The sequence below is a fragment of the Rhinopithecus bieti genome, unplaced genomic scaffold, assembly GCF_001698545.2.
Source record: "Rhinopithecus bieti isolate Rb0 unplaced genomic scaffold, ASM169854v2 scaffold_26871, whole genome shotgun sequence".
NCBI classification, from domain to species: domain Eukaryota; kingdom Metazoa; phylum Chordata; class Mammalia; order Primates; family Cercopithecidae; genus Rhinopithecus; species Rhinopithecus bieti.
Genome location: NW_016812402.1, coordinates 1763079 through 1784852, shown reverse-complemented (window position 1 = coordinate 1784852; position 21774 = coordinate 1763079). Strand labels below are relative to the sequence as shown.

The 21774-nt window shown below is 35.3% G+C and overlaps 2 protein-coding genes across 2 annotated transcripts in view; one reads left to right on the top strand and one right to left on the bottom strand.

Moving 5' to 3' along the window:
• Positions 1 to 13355, bottom strand: part of PANK1 (pantothenate kinase 1) — a 157514-nt gene extending 144159 nt beyond the window's left edge. Inside the window, exon 1 of the mRNA XM_017896346.1 lies at positions 13339 to 13355. The gene's annotated coding sequence lies outside the window, so the exon portion shown is untranslated. The remainder of the gene's footprint in view (positions 1 to 13338) is intronic.
• Positions 1 to 21774, top strand: part of KIF20B (kinesin family member 20B) — a 76518-nt gene that overhangs the window by 19994 nt on the left and 34750 nt on the right. Inside the window, 11 exon segments of the mRNA XM_017896334.1 lie at positions 244 to 406; positions 953 to 1240; positions 5841 to 5980; positions 6922 to 7060; positions 8191 to 8419; positions 9771 to 9811; positions 11002 to 11121; positions 15240 to 15393; positions 19470 to 19632; positions 19634 to 20704; positions 21043 to 21181. Coding sequence (XP_017751823.1) covers positions 244 to 406; positions 953 to 1240; positions 5841 to 5980; positions 6922 to 7060; positions 8191 to 8419; positions 9771 to 9811; positions 11002 to 11121; positions 15240 to 15393; positions 19470 to 19632; positions 19634 to 20704; positions 21043 to 21181 — 2647 coding nt within the window.

The window sequence follows — 21774 nt, the reverse complement described above, 5'->3', positions numbered from 1 at the left end:
CGGAGCTTGCAGTGAGCTGAGATCCGGCAACTGCACTCCAGCCTGGGCGACAGAGCGAGACTCCGTCTCAAAAAAAAAAAAAAAAAGAAAACTGAGAAGGAATATTACATCTGGAAATAATCGCTACCCTAAAGTTTAATTTCATGATAGATGGCTTAATTATTTCTTTGTAAAATTTGTCAGCACCCCGACTTCATGAGATGTGTTTTAACTTACAGTGTTTTCTGAAAATTTTTTCCATAGGTTTCAACAGCATGTGCCTTTCCGGGAAAGTAAACTGACTCACTATTTTCAAAGTTTTTTTAATGGTAAAGGGAAAATATGTATGATTGTCAACATCAGCCAATGTTATGTAGCCTATGATGAAACACTCAATGTATTGAAGTTCTCAGCCATTGCACAAAAAGTAAATATTTATTTTATAAAGCTTCTTCTTAGAATATTAATACTTTTTCTTGAAATAAATATTTTGTACTTAATACTGTAAGCCTAGGAAATAATTGAAAATTAAAAAGGTAAATATTTGACCAAGTAGGAAGACATGAGAAGGGATTGAAAGTTGCCCATGCTAGGATTAAAATTACCTTTAGTAATAAGAGTTAATAATAAACATCAATTACAAATTAATGAGTATTTTTGGAATGAATTGTCTGCTCTGCCATTCATCTTATTCATTTGGTGCTTCTGGGTAATTGGAAAACCCTCTGCTAAGATTAATACTGATAACTTAGCCCAGGAAGATAGATTTTTTTCCTGTAGTTTGCATGTGTAAGTAGCTTTTTTCCTATCAGAATGTTCATTTAGGGATGGTGATTCCTGTTTGTATGTTTGTTTGAATAGTTTTTCCTTTAGCACTTGAGTTTTCAATTGACTTAAATTTATAAAATAATCATTTTCTAGTGGACAGTTCTTGTCTTTTCTGTTTTAAAAGTCACATTGAATATTTTAACAGGTTTGTGTCCCAGACACTTTAAATTCCTCTCAAGAGAAATTATTTGGACCTGTCAGATCTTCTCAAGATGTATCACTAGACAATAATTCAAATAATAAAATATTAAATGTAAAAAGAGCCACCATTTCATGGGAAAATAGTCTGGAAGATTTGATGGAAGACGAGGATTTAGTTGAGGAGCTAGAAAACTCTGAAGAAACTCAAAATGTGGAAACTAAACTTATTGATGAAGATCTAGATAAAACATTAGAGGAAAATAAGGCTTTCATTAGCCACGAGGAGAAAAGAGTATGTATTAAGAACTCATACTTCTATGCTTGTCTTCTTATTCTGAAGTTAAGGTTAAATCTTAAGGCTCTCTCTTCAGTTTTTTTCAACAATACACTGAAGTTTTTGTGTTCAACTTTATATTTTGAAAAATTTCAAACGTATAGAAAGACTAGCACAATGAATACTCATTTATCCTTCCCCTGGATTCTCCAGTTACCATTTTATGAGTATGCAAATACGTATCTTTTGGTCTGTAGAATTTGAAAATAAGATCCAGACATAATGACACCTTACATCTAAATATTTGAACATATTTTTCTAAGAACATGGGCATTTTTGTCATGATCACAAGACCATGAAATTTTCATACCCAAGAAATTCAACACTGATACACTAATATAACCTCGTATACTGTTTGTATTGAGATTTCTCCAGTGTTCCTGATACGTTCTTTATTGCCCCTTTGTTTTTGTCAACAGCCAGAGTTAACAAATTGCTTTTGATTATTGTGTTTCTTTAGTTATTTCTAATCTAGCACTGACATTTTTGAAAAGTGGGTCCTAGTTTTCTCATAGAATACCTGCAATCTAGATTTGTTTGATTATTTCTTCATGATTTAGGTTTAATACATTAGGGAAGTTTTTTATGTAGGTTAAGTTGTAAATTTTCCGTTGCATCACACTAAGAGCCACATAATGTCTGATTTTTCCATTCTTAGAGATGCTAAGTTTTGCTCACTTGGTTAAGATACAGTATTTCAGATCTTTATTGCAAAAGCATATTATCTATGGGGTGATACTTATAGACCATGTGAGTATCCTTTCACTAAGTGATTTTATGTATTCCATCAGACTTTTATTTTGCAGTCTCAAGTACAAGTGCTAAAAGTACCTACCAAGTACCTATGATCCCATATCTTCTAAAACAGTAATTGTTTGTCATCTTATTATGATAAATAAGATATAACAGTTGTTTTTTCAGCTTCTGTCTAATTATAGTGTGTGTGTGTGTGTGTGTGTGTGTGTGTGTGTGTGTGTGTTTATTTATTTATTTATTTTTGAGAGAGCGTCTTGCCCAGTTGCCCAGGCTAGAGTACAATGACACAATCTTGGCTCACTGCAACCTCTGCCTCCTGGGTTCAAGTGATTCTCCTCCCTTAGCCTCCCGAGTAGCTCTGATGATAGGCATGTGCAGCCATACCCAGTAAAGTTTTTTTGTATCTTTAGTAGAGACGGGGTTTCACCATGTGGGCCAGGCTGGTCTCGAACTCCTGACCTTGTGATTGCCTGCCTCGGCCTCCCAAAGTGCTAGGATTACAGGTGTGAGCCACCTTACCTGGCCACCTAATCCCCTCTTTAATTGGCCATAACTCCATGAGTATACATGGAGTCCTCTTACCAGTGTCCTAGAAACACTAGTAGACCTGTGTTCATGGGTGTGCTTTAATGTTGTTGACATATCACGAATCAGTACTCTTTTGGATTGCAGAAGTGTAAGTAGATTGATGATGTATTGGGCTAAATACTCTCATTTTAATAATTTACCTTCATGTCCCTGAAAGCGATTATTGAACATATGTTTGGAAACAAGAATGATAGCTTCAGATGTAGTACAAGTCCCACTTTATCTGGTCACGATGTGATTAGACCTTGTTACTTCGGCTTTTGTAATGTATTGAATAGTACCTCCTCAGGGACGAAAGGAGCCATTAATAGTCTAGTTTGGCTGGTATAGTGGCTCACACCTGTAATTCCAGCACTTTGGGAAGCTGAGGTAGGAGGATTGCTTGAGCTCAAGAGTTCAAAACCAGCCTGGGCAACATAGTGAGACCCCGTCTCTACAAAAAAATAAAAAAAATTAGCCAGGCATGATGACGCACATGTGTAGTCCCAGCTACTTGGGAGGCTGCAGTGGGAAGATTGCTTGAGCCCAGGATTTCTAGGCAGCAGTGAGCTATCACTGCACCACTGCACTCTGGCCTGGGTGACAGAGTGAGGCCTTGTCTTAAACAAACCAAAAAACCCAGTTTTATTTTTTTTTCATCTCAAAGTTGAATTGTTTTTATAATGTTGGTTAGTAAAATTTCTGAAACTACTAGAGAAAAATATTTAATGCTATAGTTTATGATGGATTATATAGTGTGAATGCTTATCTTATTGGCTAGATATTTTAAGGAAATTCATCAAAATGTTGTTTAATATTTGACATTTAAAAATCAACATGATTAGGTGTTGGCATGCTTTATTTGTTTTCTTCTAGAGACAAAGTCTTGCTCTGTTGCCCAGGCTGGAGTGTGATAGTATAGTTATGGCTCACTGCTGCTTGGAAATCCTGGGCTCAAGTGATCCTCTTGCCTCAGCCTCCTGAGTAACTGGGACTGCAGACGCATGCCACCACCCCTAACTAATTTTTAAAAATTTTTTATAGACACGAGGCCTTGCTCTGTTGTCCAGGCTGATCTTGAACTTTTGAGCTCAGGCAATCCTCCTGCCTTGCAAAGTGCTGGGATTACAGATGTGAGTCAATGTGCCCAGCCCTTTATTCACATTTTAATCAAAGGATTGGGACTTCTAAAAACCATTATAAAATACCTTGATATTAGCATACATATACTTAAATTCATTTAGCTATAATAGCCAACCTGAATTTTTTCAGCAAAAACTTTATCAGATGCTAACAATGATAAAATCTAATTATTGAAAACTATTAAACTTCCGGCTGAGTGCGGTGGCTCACAGCTCATGCCTGTAATTCCAGCACTTTGGGAGAACGAGGTGGGCGGATCATGAGGTCAGGAGATTGAGACCATCCTGGCTAACACGGTGAAACCCCGTCTCTACTAAAAATACAAAAAATTAGCCAGGAATGGTGGCAGGCGCCTGTGGTCCCAGCTACTAGGGAGACTGAGGCAGAAGAATGACGTGAGCCCGGGAGGCGGAGCTTGCAGTCAGCCGAGATTGCACCACTGCACTTCAGCCTGGGCGACAGAGAGAGACTTCGTCTCAAAAAAAATAAACTTCTGAAGGTTTTTCCACGTGCATTTTGATTTCTCCTTCAATAGTTATTATTTATTTTTTTACACAAAGTGTGTAGTTTAAAATTATTAAAACAGTATTATATATTTATAGTAGAGTGAAAAAGAAAATTTAAATATAAATATCTTTAAAATCTACCACTCACGTTAATGGATTTTATTATATGTTACTGTTTTGTAACCTGGTATTCTTTATATAAAAATAAATTGTGAAAAGTATGAATTTTTTAATTTAATTTTTATTTTTTTGAGACGAGTCTCACTCTGTCGCCCAGGCTGGAGTGCACTGGCGCGATCTCGGCTCACTGCAAGCTCCACCTCCCAGGTTCACGCCATTCTCCTGCCTCAGCCTCCCAAGTAGCTGGTACTGCAGGTGCCCGCCACGTTGCCCGGCTAATTTTTTGTATTTTTTAGTAGAGGTGGGGTTTCACCATGTTAGACAGGATAGTTTCGATCTCCTGTCCTCGTGATCCTCCCGCCTCGGCCTCCCAAAGTGCTGGGATTACAGGCGTGAGCCACCGCGCCCGGCCCATGAATTATTAATGTAGGTTATCATTATTGATTATAGTAGTTTGCTGTATGATAGTACTGTAATTAAACCAATCCCTTAAGGTTGGTTGAGTTAGGTTCACTTTTTCTTTATTTAAACACAACTACTACCACAAAACAACAACACTGATCAGCATTCATACAGCCAGAACATAGGGTTATATTATAATTATTTCTTCAGTATAAATTCTTGGAGGCAGAATTTCGAAGTTAGGTTATCTATAGAACTATTTTCAAATATAAAGTTGAGACGTTGGAAGATCTGTAGCTTAGAGTTTATTGTTTAATTTGTTGTTGAGTAACTTAAATTAGAAGCATTAAAAAGAATATGTAGCTGTTAATGCTACAATTTATGTTGAATAATGGTCATGTTAAGTGTTTTATTTATTGCTTTATTTACATATTGTACATTTCTCATGATTATGTATGTGTTTCAAAGGCTATAGAATTGCTGTTGACATCTGGATAGTTATAAAGCCTAATAAGATAAGTTTATGTAACATCTTTCTTTGACAGATTAGTAAGTGGGTGTAAGCCACTTACTACCACACAGCAGTAAGCAACTTCTCTGCTGTGTACAATCCTTGGGCTTTAGACTTTTACAGGCCACTTTTAAACTCAACCTTTAGCACTCACCAGATATCTGATGGTTAGGCTTCCCACCTACGAAATATGGATGATACCAAGCTCACAGAAAGTTGTGTGGATTAAATGAAGCAAATATGGAACTCGCCAGAGTAGTTCTTGATAGATAATAAATGCTCAAATTAACTTTAGTTATTTTCTTAGTATAGGTAGACAGTGAGACATTTGAGTTACCAAAGGTCTATTTCTTAAATATGGAGAGGCCAACCTGATTTTTCAGATTAACGGATTTCTGCAAGCATATAATTTTCAGTGAGAACATTATCACTATTAAAAAGGACACATAATTATAATTGACTAAATGAAAAGTTTTATTTTTTGGACAGTTGGATGGTATTTCTCTTGGGATATATTTATTCTTATAAGAATTTTATCATTTACATGTTATAGAAACTGTTGGACTTAATAGAAGACTTGAAAAAAAAACTGATAAATGAAAAAAAGGAAAAGTTAACCTTGGAATTTAAAATTCGAGAAGAAGTTACACAGGAGTTTACTCAATATTGGGCTCAACGGGAAGCTGACTTTAAGTAAGTTATTTCTTTCATGTCCAGTTAAAAATTGAGAATTTTATTTACTTTTTTAGATTTTTTTTCCTACTTAATTTACTTGTTTTTATATTAGATGGTTTCTGAATTCTGATCTCTTTATACAAGCTAGAAAACAGCTGTTACTGGTCTGGTGTGGTGGCTCATGCCTGTAATCCCCACATTTTGGGAGGCCTAGGCGGGCAGATCACTTAAGGTCAGGAGGTCAAGACTAGCCTGACCAACATGGTGAAACCTCGTCTCTACTAAAAATAGGAAAATTAGCTGGGCATATTGGTGTGTGCCTGAAGTCCCAGCTGCTTGGGAGACTGAGGCACGGGAATCTCTTAAACCTGGGAGGTGCAGGTTACGGTGAGCTGAGACTGTGTCACTGCACTCCAGCCTGGGCGACAGAGCAAAACTCTGTCTCAGAGGAAAAAAAAAAAAAGAAAAAAAAGAATATGGCTGTTACTAATCCCATGCATGGCTATTTAAATCTTCTCTCTTTTTTTTTTTAATTTTAATTTTAATTTTTATTTTTTGAGACGGAGTCTTGCTCTGTCACCCAGGCTGGAATTCAGTGGTGCGATCTTGACTCACTGCAACCTGCACCTCCCGGATTCAAGCAATTCTTCTGCCTTAGCCTCTCCTGCCTTAGCCTCCCGAGTAGCTGGGATTACAGGTGCATACCACCACGCCCGGCTAATTTTTGTGTTTTTAGTAGAGACAGGGTTTCGCCATGTTGGCCAGGCTGGTTTCAAACTCCTGGCCTGAAGTGATCCAACCGCCTCCACCTCCCAAATTACTGGGATTACAGACGTGAACCACTGTACCTGGCCTAAATTTTCTTTTAATCCAGAATATACTTAATCTTAGATGTTTAAAACAAAAACACAAAGTAGTTCCTTTTCTGTTTCTTAATGAGATTAATTTGTATTCTGAAGGGAAACTCTGCTTCAAGAACGAGAGATATTAGAAGAAAATGCTGAACGTCGTTTGGCTATCTTCAAGGATTTGGTTGGTAAATGTGACACTCGAGAAGAAACAGCGAAAGACGTTTGTGCCACAAAAGTTGAAACTGAAGTACGTTAATTGAAGTATTTAAAAATATCTAATGAGGTTTTAGTACCAGGGTTTAGTGTACCACATCAATGATGAGAAACATCGAGATAGTTTAGAATTAAAACAATGCTTAGTGTGTAGCTTTATTATAATTAGGCGTGGTGTTAGGAGTATAAGGCACCAAGAATTTAAATATAGTGATTGGTCTTTGAAAAATTTGTACCTCTGTTATATTTATATCTTATTTTGGTATTGCTTGAATCATTGTATTGTAGGCAGATAGATTCTTTGTTGCCTGATTACAGAATAACCCCCTCAGATTTGTCTCACTTTTAAATTAAAAATATTTTAAAGGTATAAGAGACCTAAGACGTGATTTCCTTGCTGTTCTGTTTAAAACAAAAATGTTTATATATAAAAAGGGTTGCCCTTGCCGGGCAACTACCATTTCCTACTCTTTTAAAATTTTATTTGTTTATTTATTTATTATAGTTTTAGAGATAGGGTCTTGCTGTGTTGCCCAGGCTGATCTTGAATTCCTGGCTTCAAGCGGTCCTCCTGTCCAGCCTCCCAAGTGGCTGAGATTACAGGTGCATGCTGCTGTGCTCAGCTTATTCTCTGCTTGTAATATAAGAAAAATTATCCTTTTCTGCTACTTACACTGAAATTGATCAGTTTTTTGGAGGAGTTGTTTTTTTTGTTTTGTTTTTTAATCACTCAGTTCAGGGGCTTGTGACAGTGATGTGCAGACGTCTGCTGTCAAGCAAACCTTATGTATCCTTGACATGGTTTGAGATGGACTGAGTTGTGAAAATGGAGGTTTGTTTCGTGTACCATCCCAACAAAACCTTTTAAGTCTCATTATATAATTGAAACTATACCTGAACTAGGTAATCATAATTGTTTTATAATGACTTGTCACAGTTTATAACATTGTTTTTATGAGAAAATATGCCTCATGATCTATACAACAGAAAATAAATAATGGAACACAGGTTCTTCATAATTGGAAATGCTTCTATATAATTTATTTTAAAGAATTTCTGTTGGTGAATTTTTTGCTTCTTTAAAAAACTGTCTAAATTAGATGGTGCCACATGTAAACGGTGAACCCTACTGTTAATATTAGGCATGTGGTTTTGCTATTTTAGGAAACACATAATTATGTAGGAGTTGAAGATATTATTGATTCTCTTCAAGATAATGTCGCTGATATTAAGAAACAAGCTGAAATTGCTCACTTATATATTGCATCTCTTCCTGACCCCCAGGAAGCTATTGCTTGTTTAGAACTAAAGTTTAATCAAATTAAAGCTGAATTAACTAAAACCAAAGAAGAATTAATCAAAACGAAAGAAGAGTTAAAAAAGAGAGAAAATGGTAAGTGGATAGATTTTACCTCTATATAGATATTGCAAACACGTAAAAAGTACTCTTGGTAAGTATAAGAGATTTATGTAGCTCGTTTACCATAGTGAACAGAAAATTCTTTCATCTAGTTAACGTATTTTAATATTTTACCATTTGTATGACTTTGTAGTAATTTACTACTAAAAATATTTTTTGACCTTCATTTGTGTTAGACCAATATTATTAGAAAATGAGCTTCTCAACAACAAAAAAAATCAAAAAAGTGTTAACTTTATGAGTAAAGCTGTAAATTTTGTTACATATTCTTTTTTTTTTTTTAAATGACAGCATCTCACTCTGTCACCAAGGCTGGAGTGCAGTAGTGGCATCACAGCTCACTGCAGCCTTCTACTCCTGGGCTCAATCCCTCCTCCTGCCTCAGCTTCCTGAATACTTGGGACCACGAGTGTGTACCACCACAGTGGCTGCATTTTTTTTTTTCTTTTTTGTAGAGATGGGGTCTTGCTATGTGGCCCAGGTTGGTCTTGAACTCCTAGGCTCAAGCAATCCTCCCTGCCTCAGCCTCCCAAAGTGCTGGGATTACAGGCATGAGCCATACTGTGCTTGGCATTGTTCTATATTCTTTATGAAGTTTTGCAGTATAGAAGATTCACTCTTGGGAGAGAGGAACTACTGTGGAGTGGTTTAAAGTAGATTGTTAGTTTGATACTTCATTCTAACTAGGAGGGCATTTTCTGTTTCTTTCCCCTTTTTTTTTTTTTTTTTTTTTTGACAGGGTCTCACTCTGTCACCCAGGCTGGAGTGGAGAGGCATGATCATGATCATGGCTCACTTCAGTTTCCACCTCCTGGGCTCAAGTGATCCTTCCACCTCAGTCTTCTGAGTAGCTTGGATTACAGACATGTGCCACCACGCTGAGGGCATTTTATATACGTAAATACAATTGTTTGTAATATCTGCATTTTAAGAATTAGTTGCAATAACTGCTCTGTTCTTTTTTGTGTGAAACAAGATGGGTAGAAAATAACATGTAAGTGGTGCCTTTGCATCATATGAAATGTACTAAGAAGGCACTAGCTCCTTTTCTTCTCTGATGTTATGCCAGTTCTTTACTATTTAGCATATGCCACCTATTTTTATCCTGAGTTTTAGAAGTGGCTTTTTCTGAAACATTACCCTGTTGTGGTTGAATTAGCAGATTTTTTTTTAATGAGTAGGGTGTGCATTTAGTGCTATCAAAATCCTTTTTATTGAATGTGACAGTAAAGTGTCACTACAGCAGCATATGTTTCATAGTTATTCAGTGATACATATTTTCAGATGCTTAGATATTTATTTTCAAAATTCTTTACTTTTTCAGAAACAGATTCATTGATTCAAGAGCTTGAAACATCTAATAAGGTAATGCTTTAAGTTTTATTTTGTCTTGATAAGGTATTTAATTAACAAAGGAGTATGAATGATGACTAGATGTGTTTATTTTAAAAAATAAACAGTAATATAGTCTCTTGGTATACATGGGGAATAGTTTTCTTCTGTTATTTTTTCTGTTTTCTGGCTTGAGTCTTCTTATTTCAACTTACATTTATCCTTTCAAAAAGCTGAATATTTTAAAATATGGTAAGATATAAAAATTCAAGATCTTGGTGCCTAATATCCAGTATTTAAAGAACTAAAATGTACTTAGAAGACATTACACCTACTGTTTATACAATTCCTATCTAGTATTTTTTCTGCTTAAGAAAATAGTAGCCACTAGTTGTACCAATTATATTAAGCTATATAAAATAAAAAATAAAAAATTTCCCATAATCTTCTTCCTAAATTTAAAACAAAACCAAACCAACTTGTTTGGAAGCTCTTTAGACTGTTACTTTATATATGTATTTGTAGAACACTTACCATTTACCAGATGCTCTTTTAAGTGCTTTTTATTAACTCATTTAAATGTTAGAGCAACTTTATGATGTAACTTGCCCCGGCTGACATGGTTTTTTTATTTTTATTTATTTATTTCTTTTGAGACAGAGTCTCGCTCTGTTGCCCAGGCTGGAGTGCAGTGGCATGGCTTAGTGCAGCCTACACTTCCCGGGTTCAAGTGATTCTCCTGCTACAGCATTCCGAGTAGCTGGGCTTAACCACCCCAGGCTAATTTTTGTATTTTTTAGTAGAGACGGGATTTCACCATGTTGGCTAGGCTGGTCTCAAACTCCTGACCTCAGGTAATCTGCCCACCTTGGCCTCCCAAAGTGCTGGGATTACAGGCATGAGCCACTGTGCCCGGCCCAGGGTGACATATTAAAAGGTATAGCAGCTAGGATTTGAACCCAGGCAGCCTTGCTCCAGATTCCTCTTACATGCTATATAGCTTCTCTTTTCTTTCTCTCTGTGTGTGTGTGTGTGTGTGTGTGTGTGTATGTATGTAATTTTTTTAAAGGCAAAAATAAGATGTTGTGCATAGTGTGTTGCCACTGATTATCTTTATTTAACTTTAAAATCTGAAGGAATTATGACACTGCATTATTAATCATGTTTGCTTTCTAGTTATCCCAAAGTATATTCACGAAACATTGCTTTTCTTCTTTCCAAAGAAAATAATTACACAGAATCAAAGAATTCAAGAATTGATAAATATAATTGGTCAAAAAGAAGATATTATCAATGAATTTCAGAACCTGAAGTCTCATATGGAAAACACATTTAAATGCAATGTAAGAATTTAACTTTGTGTTATATTAATAAATTTGATAAACAAGCGTATGTTTTGATTGAAAGGAAATAATTTAAAATAGCTTATGCAGCCAAGACTAATTTACCGAGAATGTTGAATTGCGTATGCAACATTGAACTCAATTTACTGTTCTCCAAATCTGAATTTTTGAGAACTTAAACGAGGATGTTTGACTCCTTTGAACATACTTTTCCACAAAATATGCTGGCAGTGCTTTGCACGTAAAAGGGAGAAGAATATGTAGCCTTTGGACGTTTAAGCCTCAGCTAGTTGGAAGGGGAGCTTTGAGGAGAAAGGAATTTAGACATACTTAGAAAACCAGATTATAATGTTTCAGGGAACTATAACATGAAATTCAGTAAAATTAGGTTTTTTCCTTAGAAGCTTGCTTTTGTTATATGTCTTGTTGCTATTGTTTATATGCTTAATAACAAGGATTTTTTTCTAAAAAGTTATACACTGTGACATGTAGAGACTTAAAGGGTTCTTTGTCTTTCATACAAATTTAGATCATTTCATATTTAGTTCAGCTTAGAATGATCAGCTTGCCTTTTAATCCTTTTTTTAAAAAATGGCTTTGGTTTTCTTTTTTGGGGGTAAGCTCCTTCAAATTTTTTTTTTATATAGAAATGGTAAAATATATGGTAATGACGTAGTCAACTGAGTAAACGTAGAGCCAAACATTTTGCTTTGTTGAAAGGTGTTTTTTTCTGTCTTTTCTATGACCAAAAGAAGCAGGCGTGGTATCTTACAAAAAGTGACTGTTGAGTTTCCTTTGTATCTTGATAGTCAAACTCTAATACCCACCAAAATTCCCTGAATCATCTGAACTTTAGATGGGCTTTTGAAACCACAGAGATAAATGAGGAGCATTCTAGAAGAGCACTGTATATAATCTCCTGTAGCAGGCCTTTCTTTTGGTATTTGTTAGATACGTTGTTCAATCTCTGGCTTTTCTGTACCTGAACTGGGAGAAATATCCTAATATTTAATATGTTAGTAATTAACTAGTAAATAATTAGTATTTAATAAGCTGGAGGAGCAAGAAACACTTATGGAGTGTCCAATGTGTGCCAGGTACTATGCTAGATTATTGGAATTATACAGATTAATAAAATCTACTCCCCTAACAATCCCCCAATAAGAAAACAACAGCGTAAATATAGTTATAATACAGTGTGCAGTTGTAGTCAATGTGTGAAGCTGAGAGTGGATGGGGAGTTAGGAATACTTTGTGGAGATGAAAATGATTAAGTTGAACCTTATAGGGTGAGTAAAAGTTAGCCTTTTGAAAGTAGAGGAAGGGGACAATGGTAGTCATGAGAGACAAGAAGGTACACTGGCCTTCCATGTACCAGAATCGGAGTGCACAAAGTCATGGAAATGAGAAATCTTTCAGTGAGTGCAGGAAAATACGAACAATTTGTTGTTTAGGAAGAAAGTTTGAAGCAAGGAGAGGTGAGAAATGAGGCTAGGAGTAGTAAAATAGGATAAGATGAAAGACCTTGAATACTGTATTAAAGAGTTCGGGGAGTCAGTGGGGAGTCATTTTCACCAGAGGAATAGCAAAGAGGAGTTTTTCATTTGAGTAGATATTTTTGGAAACTTGGAAGATAGGATTGAGATGGAATTAGACTACAGGCAAAGAGACGAAGTAGCTACCTCTTGGTAGAGTTCAGCTAATAGTTGATGAGGACTTTGATTTAGGGTAGTAGTGGTAGAGATTAAGGAAGAGGAAATTGATTTGTGAAGTAAGGGGATGTAAAACTTTTGAGACTTGGGGCAGTAAATTAATTGCTGGGCCTCCTGGCTCTCGGAAATTTTATTTGGTTAGTCATCACATGCTTTTTGCTCTTATCTCTTGATCTGGATTTTAAGTCTGTTCTTTGATTTGGTAAATAAAAACAAAAGGAAAGCCAGAGACGGATCATTTCTGGCAACTACAGCTTCAAAGAAAATATTTGGAAATTTCACGTGGGATTATATTTATTTCTGTAGTATGTTTGCATACCATAATATATTAGAGATATTTAAGGAAGTGATAGTAAAAAAAATCAATATTTGTAAATTAGTCCTTGCTTGTAAATAAACTTTATAGATTCTAGACCTTGTTTTATCAACTAACTTAATAACAGTTTGCTAAATTTAAATTGTTCACTTAAATACATAAAAATATGCAACGTAGTTTGAAACTTACCTAATTGTTTAACAGTTGATGTAGGGTCACTGTTCCACATCTTGTCTTGAGAGCAAACTCTTTCCAATAATGAAAAAATTTAGTTCGAATTCTTTGTTTTATCTACCCAAGCATACCCTGGGAGCAGAAAACCCTCCTTTCAATAACTATGACTTCTGAAGGATAGATTTTTGGTGAGGATTGTATATTTTGAAGCGGGGGAAAATGATGGGATCATTCTGATAGGTACTAAGGATCGGGGAAGGAACAACTTGGACTTGTTATGGAGCTGTGTCAGAGGTGTGATCTGCCTGTCCCGTGATTTTGTTATTTATCAGTGACACTAAGGGACTAATTGTGAGAAGGCATGGAGATTCTTCTTTATGACATCCTTTGTTTAGGGATAGCTAGAAAACTTTGCCTTTTTTCTTAACCCATTACTTTATGACTTTAAAAAGTTATTTTTATCTGTATCTCCTGCTAATAAAATGTTTGCTGATTAAGTGGCACTGTTTATCATACACTTTGTTTTTTCAAATGGATTGCTGCAAGTTTCTGCCTTTACCATACATTTGATTACTCGATAGACTTGCACTTAAATGCTGAGTTTTACCCTTCTTGTAAGTTCATATTATACCCTTTTTTTGNATAGATTTTTGGTGAGGATTGTATATTTTGAAGCGGGGGAAAATGATGGGATCATTCTGATAGGTACTAAGGATCGGGGAAGGAACAACTTGGACTTGTTATGGAGCTGTGTCAGAGGTGTGATCTGCCTGTCCCGTGATTTTGTTATTTATCAGTGACACTAAGGGACTAATTGTGAGAAGGCATGGAGATTCTTCTTTATGACATCCTTTGTTTAGGGATAGCTAGAAAAACTTTGCCTTTTTTCTTAACCCATTACTTTATGACTTTAAAAAGTTATTTTTATCTGTATCTCCTGCTAATAAAATGTTTGCTGATTAAGTGGCACTGTTTATCATACACTTTGTTTTTTCAAATGGATTGCTGCAAGTTTCTGCCTTTACCATACATTTGATTACTCGATAGACTTGCACTTAAATGCTGAGTTTTACCCTTCTTGTAAGTTCATATTATACCCTTTTTTTGGGAAGTTCCCCCTCCCCCCAGCCCCCAGTTCCCCCCGTTTCTTTCTTTCTTAGAGGCAGGGTCTCATCACTCTGTTGCCCAGGCTGAAGTGCAGTGACGTGACCATGGCTCACTGCAGCCTTGAACTCCTGGGCTCAAGAGATTCCGTTGCCTTAGCCTTCTGAATAGCTGGGGCTGCAGGCCTGGACCACAACACCTGGAATTTTAATTTTTTGTAGAGATGGGATCTCACTGTGTTGCCCAGGCTGGTTTCAAACTCCTGGGCTCAAGTAATCCTCTGGCCTCAGCCTCCCATAGTGCTGGGATTACAGGCATGAGCCCCTGTGCTTGGTTGCTGCTAGCCTTTTTAAGGGAGGCAGTCTGCCTTAAAAAAAAGTCTAAGTGATATATCTAGAAGCTCAGTTTCAAAGCTGTCTGTAGACTGTATGTCTTTGAATATATGTCGACTTAAAGCTAAGGTCAAAACTATTTTTCTGGGAGTTGTTAATGTTTAAGACAATGCTAATTTTTAAGAGGCTTTGGCTACAAAACAAAATAGATAGTTGAGTCTCATATTTCTCTTTTCAAAGTACATTTCTGATGTGACTTCAGAGATTTATCTTCTTAAGATTCTCCAGTTATCCCCAAATGTTACTTATTTGCTAGAGCCATCAGTTATTTTAGGACGAAACTTAAGAAGTAACTTAGAAAATATCTCAACAAATTTGAAAATAAAATTTTTATGGTACACTATTGAAAGTAATTTATGTGGTTTGTACGTTTTTTGTAGCTTTCGCTATGTGAATTATTTTTAATTTATTTTGCTTTAGGACAAGGCTGATACATCTTCTTTAATAATAAACAATAAATTGATTTGTAATGAAACAGTTGAAGTGCCTCAGGACAGCAAAACTAAAATCTGTTCAGAAAGAAAAAGAGTAAATGAAAATGAACTTCAACAAGATGAACCACCAGCAAAGAAAGGTACTACTTCAGCTGCCAGCAGCAGGCGTTTAAGAAAGCTAATTTCTAAACCAGTAAATAGAACAAGGCAAACAGAGGGACATTCACTTGTCTAAGGAAAAATCTTGAGAAAATCTAAATGTCGTGAATTTTTATTCTGGAAAGTTATAAACTGTCTAGGGATGGGCATAGTTAAAGCTTTTATCTTAATAAATATGCTTTTAGAAATTGTGCTTTTATTATTTCTTTCACATGTCTGTAATAATTTCTGTGCTTATAAGAGGTAAAACTCATTACTTTGATTTTTATAAATACAGCATTTTCTGCCTAAATTCCAGCACATTATTTTGTTTTCTTAGTTTGCATTCTTTATTCATGTGGAGAAAAGGATATTTTACAGTAAGACTTTGAGCTAAATATTACTAATAATAAATGTGTTCAAGCTGTATTTGTGATGCCAGGACACAGTCTGATGAAAGATAATACATGTTGAAGATTATTTTTAAAAAGATCTTTAAGAGTAAGTGGGCAAGTTTGTTTTAAATATAAAGAAGGGCAAACCTTTGAATTTCAGAGGAGGTAGGCTCTTTAAAATAAACTGAAAATCTTGAGGAAATAAATAGGAAAATGTAAACTGCAAACTTAAAAGCTTCAAAAATAAACTTAGCAGCTTTTAAGAAACTACAGCAGGGATAATGCCATATTTTACCCCTTCCTCTTTGAGACTGGAGAGACAGTGTAAATTATAGATAATAAAACCTTGTCCAGTGAGCTTTTAAAATTAATCTGTTTAAAAGAAAAGAGACCTTGGAATCCTATAATGAGATTTCTCAATTACAGCTTCCCAAGAACATTTAGACAATTGAGTGAAACAAAAAAACATGGATTGCATTTGAAAAATAAAGACTTACAAATAAAGGTTGTTTTTCGTATACAGCATCGAAGGTAAAACTAGATAAATTCTAGATGGGACAGGGAGGTAAGATTCCCATATTATATAGTGATTAATTGACAGCACTGCTGCATGTAATTGTTCCTTAAGAGCCAAACGTCAAACCTCTTGTAGTTATGAGATTCAAACTCCTAAGTTTGATTATTTGGTGGGGGTATATTCTCACTGGGGGGAAATCAGTATCTTGAGAGAGCTAGGGGATTTTAATTTATCAAAAGGGGTCATAGGCCGGGCGTGGTGGCTCATGCCTGCAGTCCTAGCACTTTGGGAGGCCGAGGTGGGTGGATCACCTGAGGTCAGGAGTTCGAGACCAGCCTGACCAACGTGGTGAAACCCCATCTCTACTAAAAATACAAAAAATGAGCCTGGTATGGTGGCTCATGCCTGTAATCCCAGCTGCTTGGGAAGCTGAGGCAGGAGAATTATTTGAATCTGGGAGGCGAAGAGTGCTGTGAGCCGAGATTGCGTCATTGCACTCCAGCCGGGGCAACAAGATTGAAACTCTGTCTTAAAAAAAAAAAGTGGTGGAGGAGTGGTCGTAGTATTAAAAAACCTTGAGAACAAACAATCATGTAAGTTTTTTATTCTCTACATTGTAGTAGTACCTGAGGGACCTTTCATAAATGCTTTGACTTTTCCTTTATTTTGCTCATAGCTTCAACTGTGATTAGTATATAGGGAAATAGAAACTCATTTGTATATGGCATGGCAGATTTCAATTTAATGAGCTTTTTAATGATCTCAAAAGTGCTACTTTCTTCATCAAACAGATTCATTACATGTACATCCCATGGGCTACTATCATCTCACAACTAGGATGCACAAGAGCCTGTGAGAGGCAGGGTAAAACTTAGGAGTTTGAATCTCATAACTACAAGAGGTTTGACGTTTGGCTCTTAAGGAACAATTACATGCAGCAGTGCTGTCACTTAAGGACTTTGTAATGTAACAAACTGATATATTAAGATCCCAAAGGTATTACAGAGGTCCCTGTCAACTTCTCGAAATTTTCAAAAATAGTACCCCAGAACACTGATTCTCAAAATGTTGCATGTAAAATACATCCCAGAATTACCATATCAGTATATTTGGTGTTTGGTGCCAGGAATCTGCATTTTAATAATCTCCCTGGATAATTCCTCCCAAAAAAACTAGAAAATCACTCTTGTGTAAATTAGTGTTTAAAGAGAGAACATTAAAATTTTAAACATAAAGTTACCATAAAGTAACATATAACTGGAATATGTCAGATTCATGAACTTACATACATCTAGAAGCAGAATAAATTACTACTGCAAAAATCATATTTATAAAGATTGTTTTCTGTACCATGATATGTCTTAGAGATAGAAAAGAAGAACATATGTGGTATAGTTAAGTTTCAAAAATATTACATTTAGGATTATTATTTTATTTAGTTTTATTGTTTGTGATGAGTGAGATATAGGGAGTCTGCCATCAGGGAGTTTAAAATCTAGTAGATGAGAGAGACAAACATATTTCAATAAAATATAAAGAGCTGAGTTGCGTAGGATAATATTCGGGACTCATTAAAAAGAAAACTGTACAATATACTTTTTAGAGTCAATTAGATATCAATGGAAAGTAGTAGGTTTCTTAACTAGAAGGATTTCAAGCCAAACCTACCTTATAATTGTCTTGTGCTCTTATAGATTAGTAACCCTTGTACTTCATATTATATCTGGGATCATTAAACATGGAGAAGTTGATTCTTACATACTTAGTGAGGATACCACATAAAAATACAGGTTAATTAAACAAAAATGGTCAATGAGGGAGTGAATGGGGGTCAGAAGAACATATGGAATTGATTGTATTAGAGCAATGTCGTGCAGAAAATTCACATACAAATTATACCAGAACAATGTTGTAAAGTCCACTTATAAACATTATATAGACATCAAACCGTGAAGTATACCAAAACAGGAAAAAATTTCTAAAAATGAAGAGTCAGATTCTGGCCTGTTTTGAAGTAAAGTTTCAAGGATCTGAGACACTCATCTGACTCTTAATGGAAATTGTATGAAATATAAAAAGATATGTAGATATAAATTTATATATCTAGAAGCTTGTTAATTATATTTCAAGATGTAATCATAGAATCTATGAGGAAAGTTTAAAATTACGTACTTTATACTGGGCACTTACATGGGGTGAGTTTATTTGTCAGAGTGAACTTACGAATTAAATTGTAGCTAATAGTGTATCTGTTCTGGGTATAATTTAATTTGTACTGATTATAATGGTTAAAGTTCTTACATGTGTATAACATTTACAAAGTCATTTAACTTATATATTAACTCATTTTAGTCTCTTCGCATTATTCTGTAGAGTAAGTTGAGCAGGTAGGGATATCCTTATTCTAGAAATATGAATACTAAGCCTGAAAAAGGCAGACTTTTATGCATTTTCAATTAGTTGAACCCTCATGTACAGATTTTCAGGTTCTATTAATAGTTAAATCTATCCAATGCACAGTGTTGTAAACTCATTTGTCTTCTTGATCTTCACAACTTTGAGCTAGGTGGTATTATTCCTATATCACATTTGAGGAAACAGTTGTAGTATGAAGCAGTTTATTGATGGTTATAGCTAGTAAGGCTATATTATATGAATTCCCAAAATTTTAACATTTCCCTTCCAATTTTAGCTATGAAAATTTAAGATATTCCATTTGCCTGTCACTAATATAATAAAAGCTGCAATATAATTGTAGTTTAAAACTGTTCTTTAGGATATGGAATGTCTGCCTACCGTTTCTCGTCGTCTCCTCCTCTCTGTCCCATATTAAAATGATAATAAAGATTTGTGGTACAAAATTTAAATAATACTGAAAGTTAGAAATAGCTGGTAATGCTACTCAGAGGTAGGTAGCTACGATCATTTTGGTGTACTTCCTTTGCTAATTTTGTATTACCTTGTGAAATAATAATTTTTTACATAAATGGGCTCATACCATATGTTTTGTAACCTGGTTTTTCTTTTTTTCTCAACAGCTTATTTCATTTTTTTTTATTAGAAGTTTACTTTTACATGTTTTGTATGTTTGAATATTGGCTTATATGGTGACTTTTTGGTTTTATTAAGGTTTGCCAGATTAATAACAATTTTTTTATTTTTAAAGGATCTATCCATGTTAGTTCAGCTATCACTGAAGACCAAAAGAAAAGTGAAGAAGTGCAACCGAACATTGCAGAAAATGAAGACATTAGAGATTTACAAAAAAATAACGAAGGACTGAAAGCACTTTTACTCACTATTGAAAATGAACTTAAAATGAAAAGGAAGAAAAGCAGAATTAAATAAACAGATTGTTCGTTTTCAGCAGGAACTTTCTCTTTCTGAAAAAAAGAATTTAACTTTAAGTAAAGAGGTCCAACAAATTCAGTCAAATTATGACATTACAATTGCTGAATTACATGTGCAAAAAAGTAAAAATCAAGAACAGGAGGAAAAGATCGTGAAATTGTCACATGAGATAGAAACTGCTACAAGAAGCATTACAAATAATGTTTCACAAATAAAATTAATGCACACAAAAATAGACGAACTACGTACTTTTGATTCAGTTTCTCAGATCTCAAACATAGATTTGCTCAATCTCAGGGATCTGTCAAATGGTTCTGAGGAGGATAATTTGCCAAATACACAATTACACCTTTTAGGTAATGATTACTTGGTAAGTAAGCAAGTTAAAGAATATCGAATTCAAGAACCCAATAGGGAAAGTTCTTTCCACTCTAGTATTGAAGCTATTTGGGAAGAATGTAAGGAGATTGTGAAGGCCTCCTCCAAAAAAAGTCATCAGATTCAGAAATTGGAACAACAAATTGAAAAATTGCAGGCAGAAGTAAAAGGCTATAAGGATGAAAGCAATAGACTAAAAGTAGAGGAGAATGAGCATAAAAACCAAGATGACCTACTAAAAGAAAAAGAAACTCTTATACAGCAGCTGAAAGAAGAATTGCAAGAAAAAAATGCTAGTCTTGACATTCAAATACAGCATGTAGTTGAAGGAAAGAGAGCACTTTCAGAACTCACACAAGGTGTTACTTGCTATAAGGCAAAAATAAAGGAACTTGAAAGAATTTTAGAGACTCAGAAAGTTGAACGTAGTCATTCAGCCAAATTAGAACAAGACATTTTGGAAAAGGAATCCTTCATCTTAAAGCTAGAAAGAAATCTGAAGGAATTGCAAGCACATCTTCAGGATTCTGTCAAAAACACAAAAGATTTAAGTGTAAAGGAAGTCAAACTGAATGAAGAAATCACACAATTAACAAATAATTTGCAAGATATGAAGAATTTACTTCAATTAAAAGAAGAAGAAAAAGAAACCAACAGGCAAGAAACAGAAAAGTAAGCTAAATGTTATTCAAAATATTTTATAATACACAAAGCATTTATTTTGCTATGCATCTTTAAAAAAATTAGATGGTCATACTTAATCTGGTAAAGTGTATTATGTTTGATGAGTGAAGAACTTGAACTTTGTCCATATAAACCTTTGGACCATAGGTTATATGAAAAGATCAGCTTATAAAAATCATATGAAATCTTTCCTGAGGAACTCATTCATAGTTTGGATATTCCAAATTTGTGAAAAGATGTAATTATGTAAAGATTGTTACCATTTCACATGTGTGGTCCTAAGTAGTTAATAATGTTACCATAGAAAAGTGATTTGTATTTTTTAGATTGAAAGAGGAACTCTCTGCAAGCTCTGCTTGTACCCAGCATCTGAAAGCAGATCTTCAGAGGAAGGAAGAAGATTATGCTGAGCTGAAAGAGAAACTGACTGATGCCAAAAAGCAGATTGACCAAGTACAAAAAGAGGTAGATTATTTGAAAAGTTATGTGGCCAGTTTATGATAAAGATTGTTTTCCTTATATATCAAACTTAGACATTAATCTTAGGATTGAATAGAACATTTATCCACTTCATAATTTTTCTTAAAATTACGAGAACAGTTACTTCACAAGAGAAAATTTAGCTGATTTAAACAAGCTGAAGAATGTCCAACATTAAGAGAAATACGTGTCTTATGAAAGATGAGTCTTTTTCTTCTTTAAGAATTGCTAAATGTGGTCGGGGGCGGTGGCTCAAGCCTATAATCCCAGCACTTTGAGAGGCCGAGATGGGCGGATCACGAGGTCAGGAGATCGAGACCATCCTGGCTAACAATGGTGAAACCCCGTCTCTACTAAAAAATACAAAAAACTAGCCGGGCGAGGTGGCGGACGCCTGTAGTCCCAGCTACTCCGGAGGCTGAGGCAGGAGAATGGCGTAAACCTGGGAGGCGGAGGCTGAGGCAGGAGAATGGCGTAAACCTGGGAGGCGGAGGCTGAGGCAGGAGAATGGCGTAAACCTGGGAGGCGGAGCTTGCAGTGAGCTGAGATCCGGCCACTGCACTCCAGCCTGGGCGACA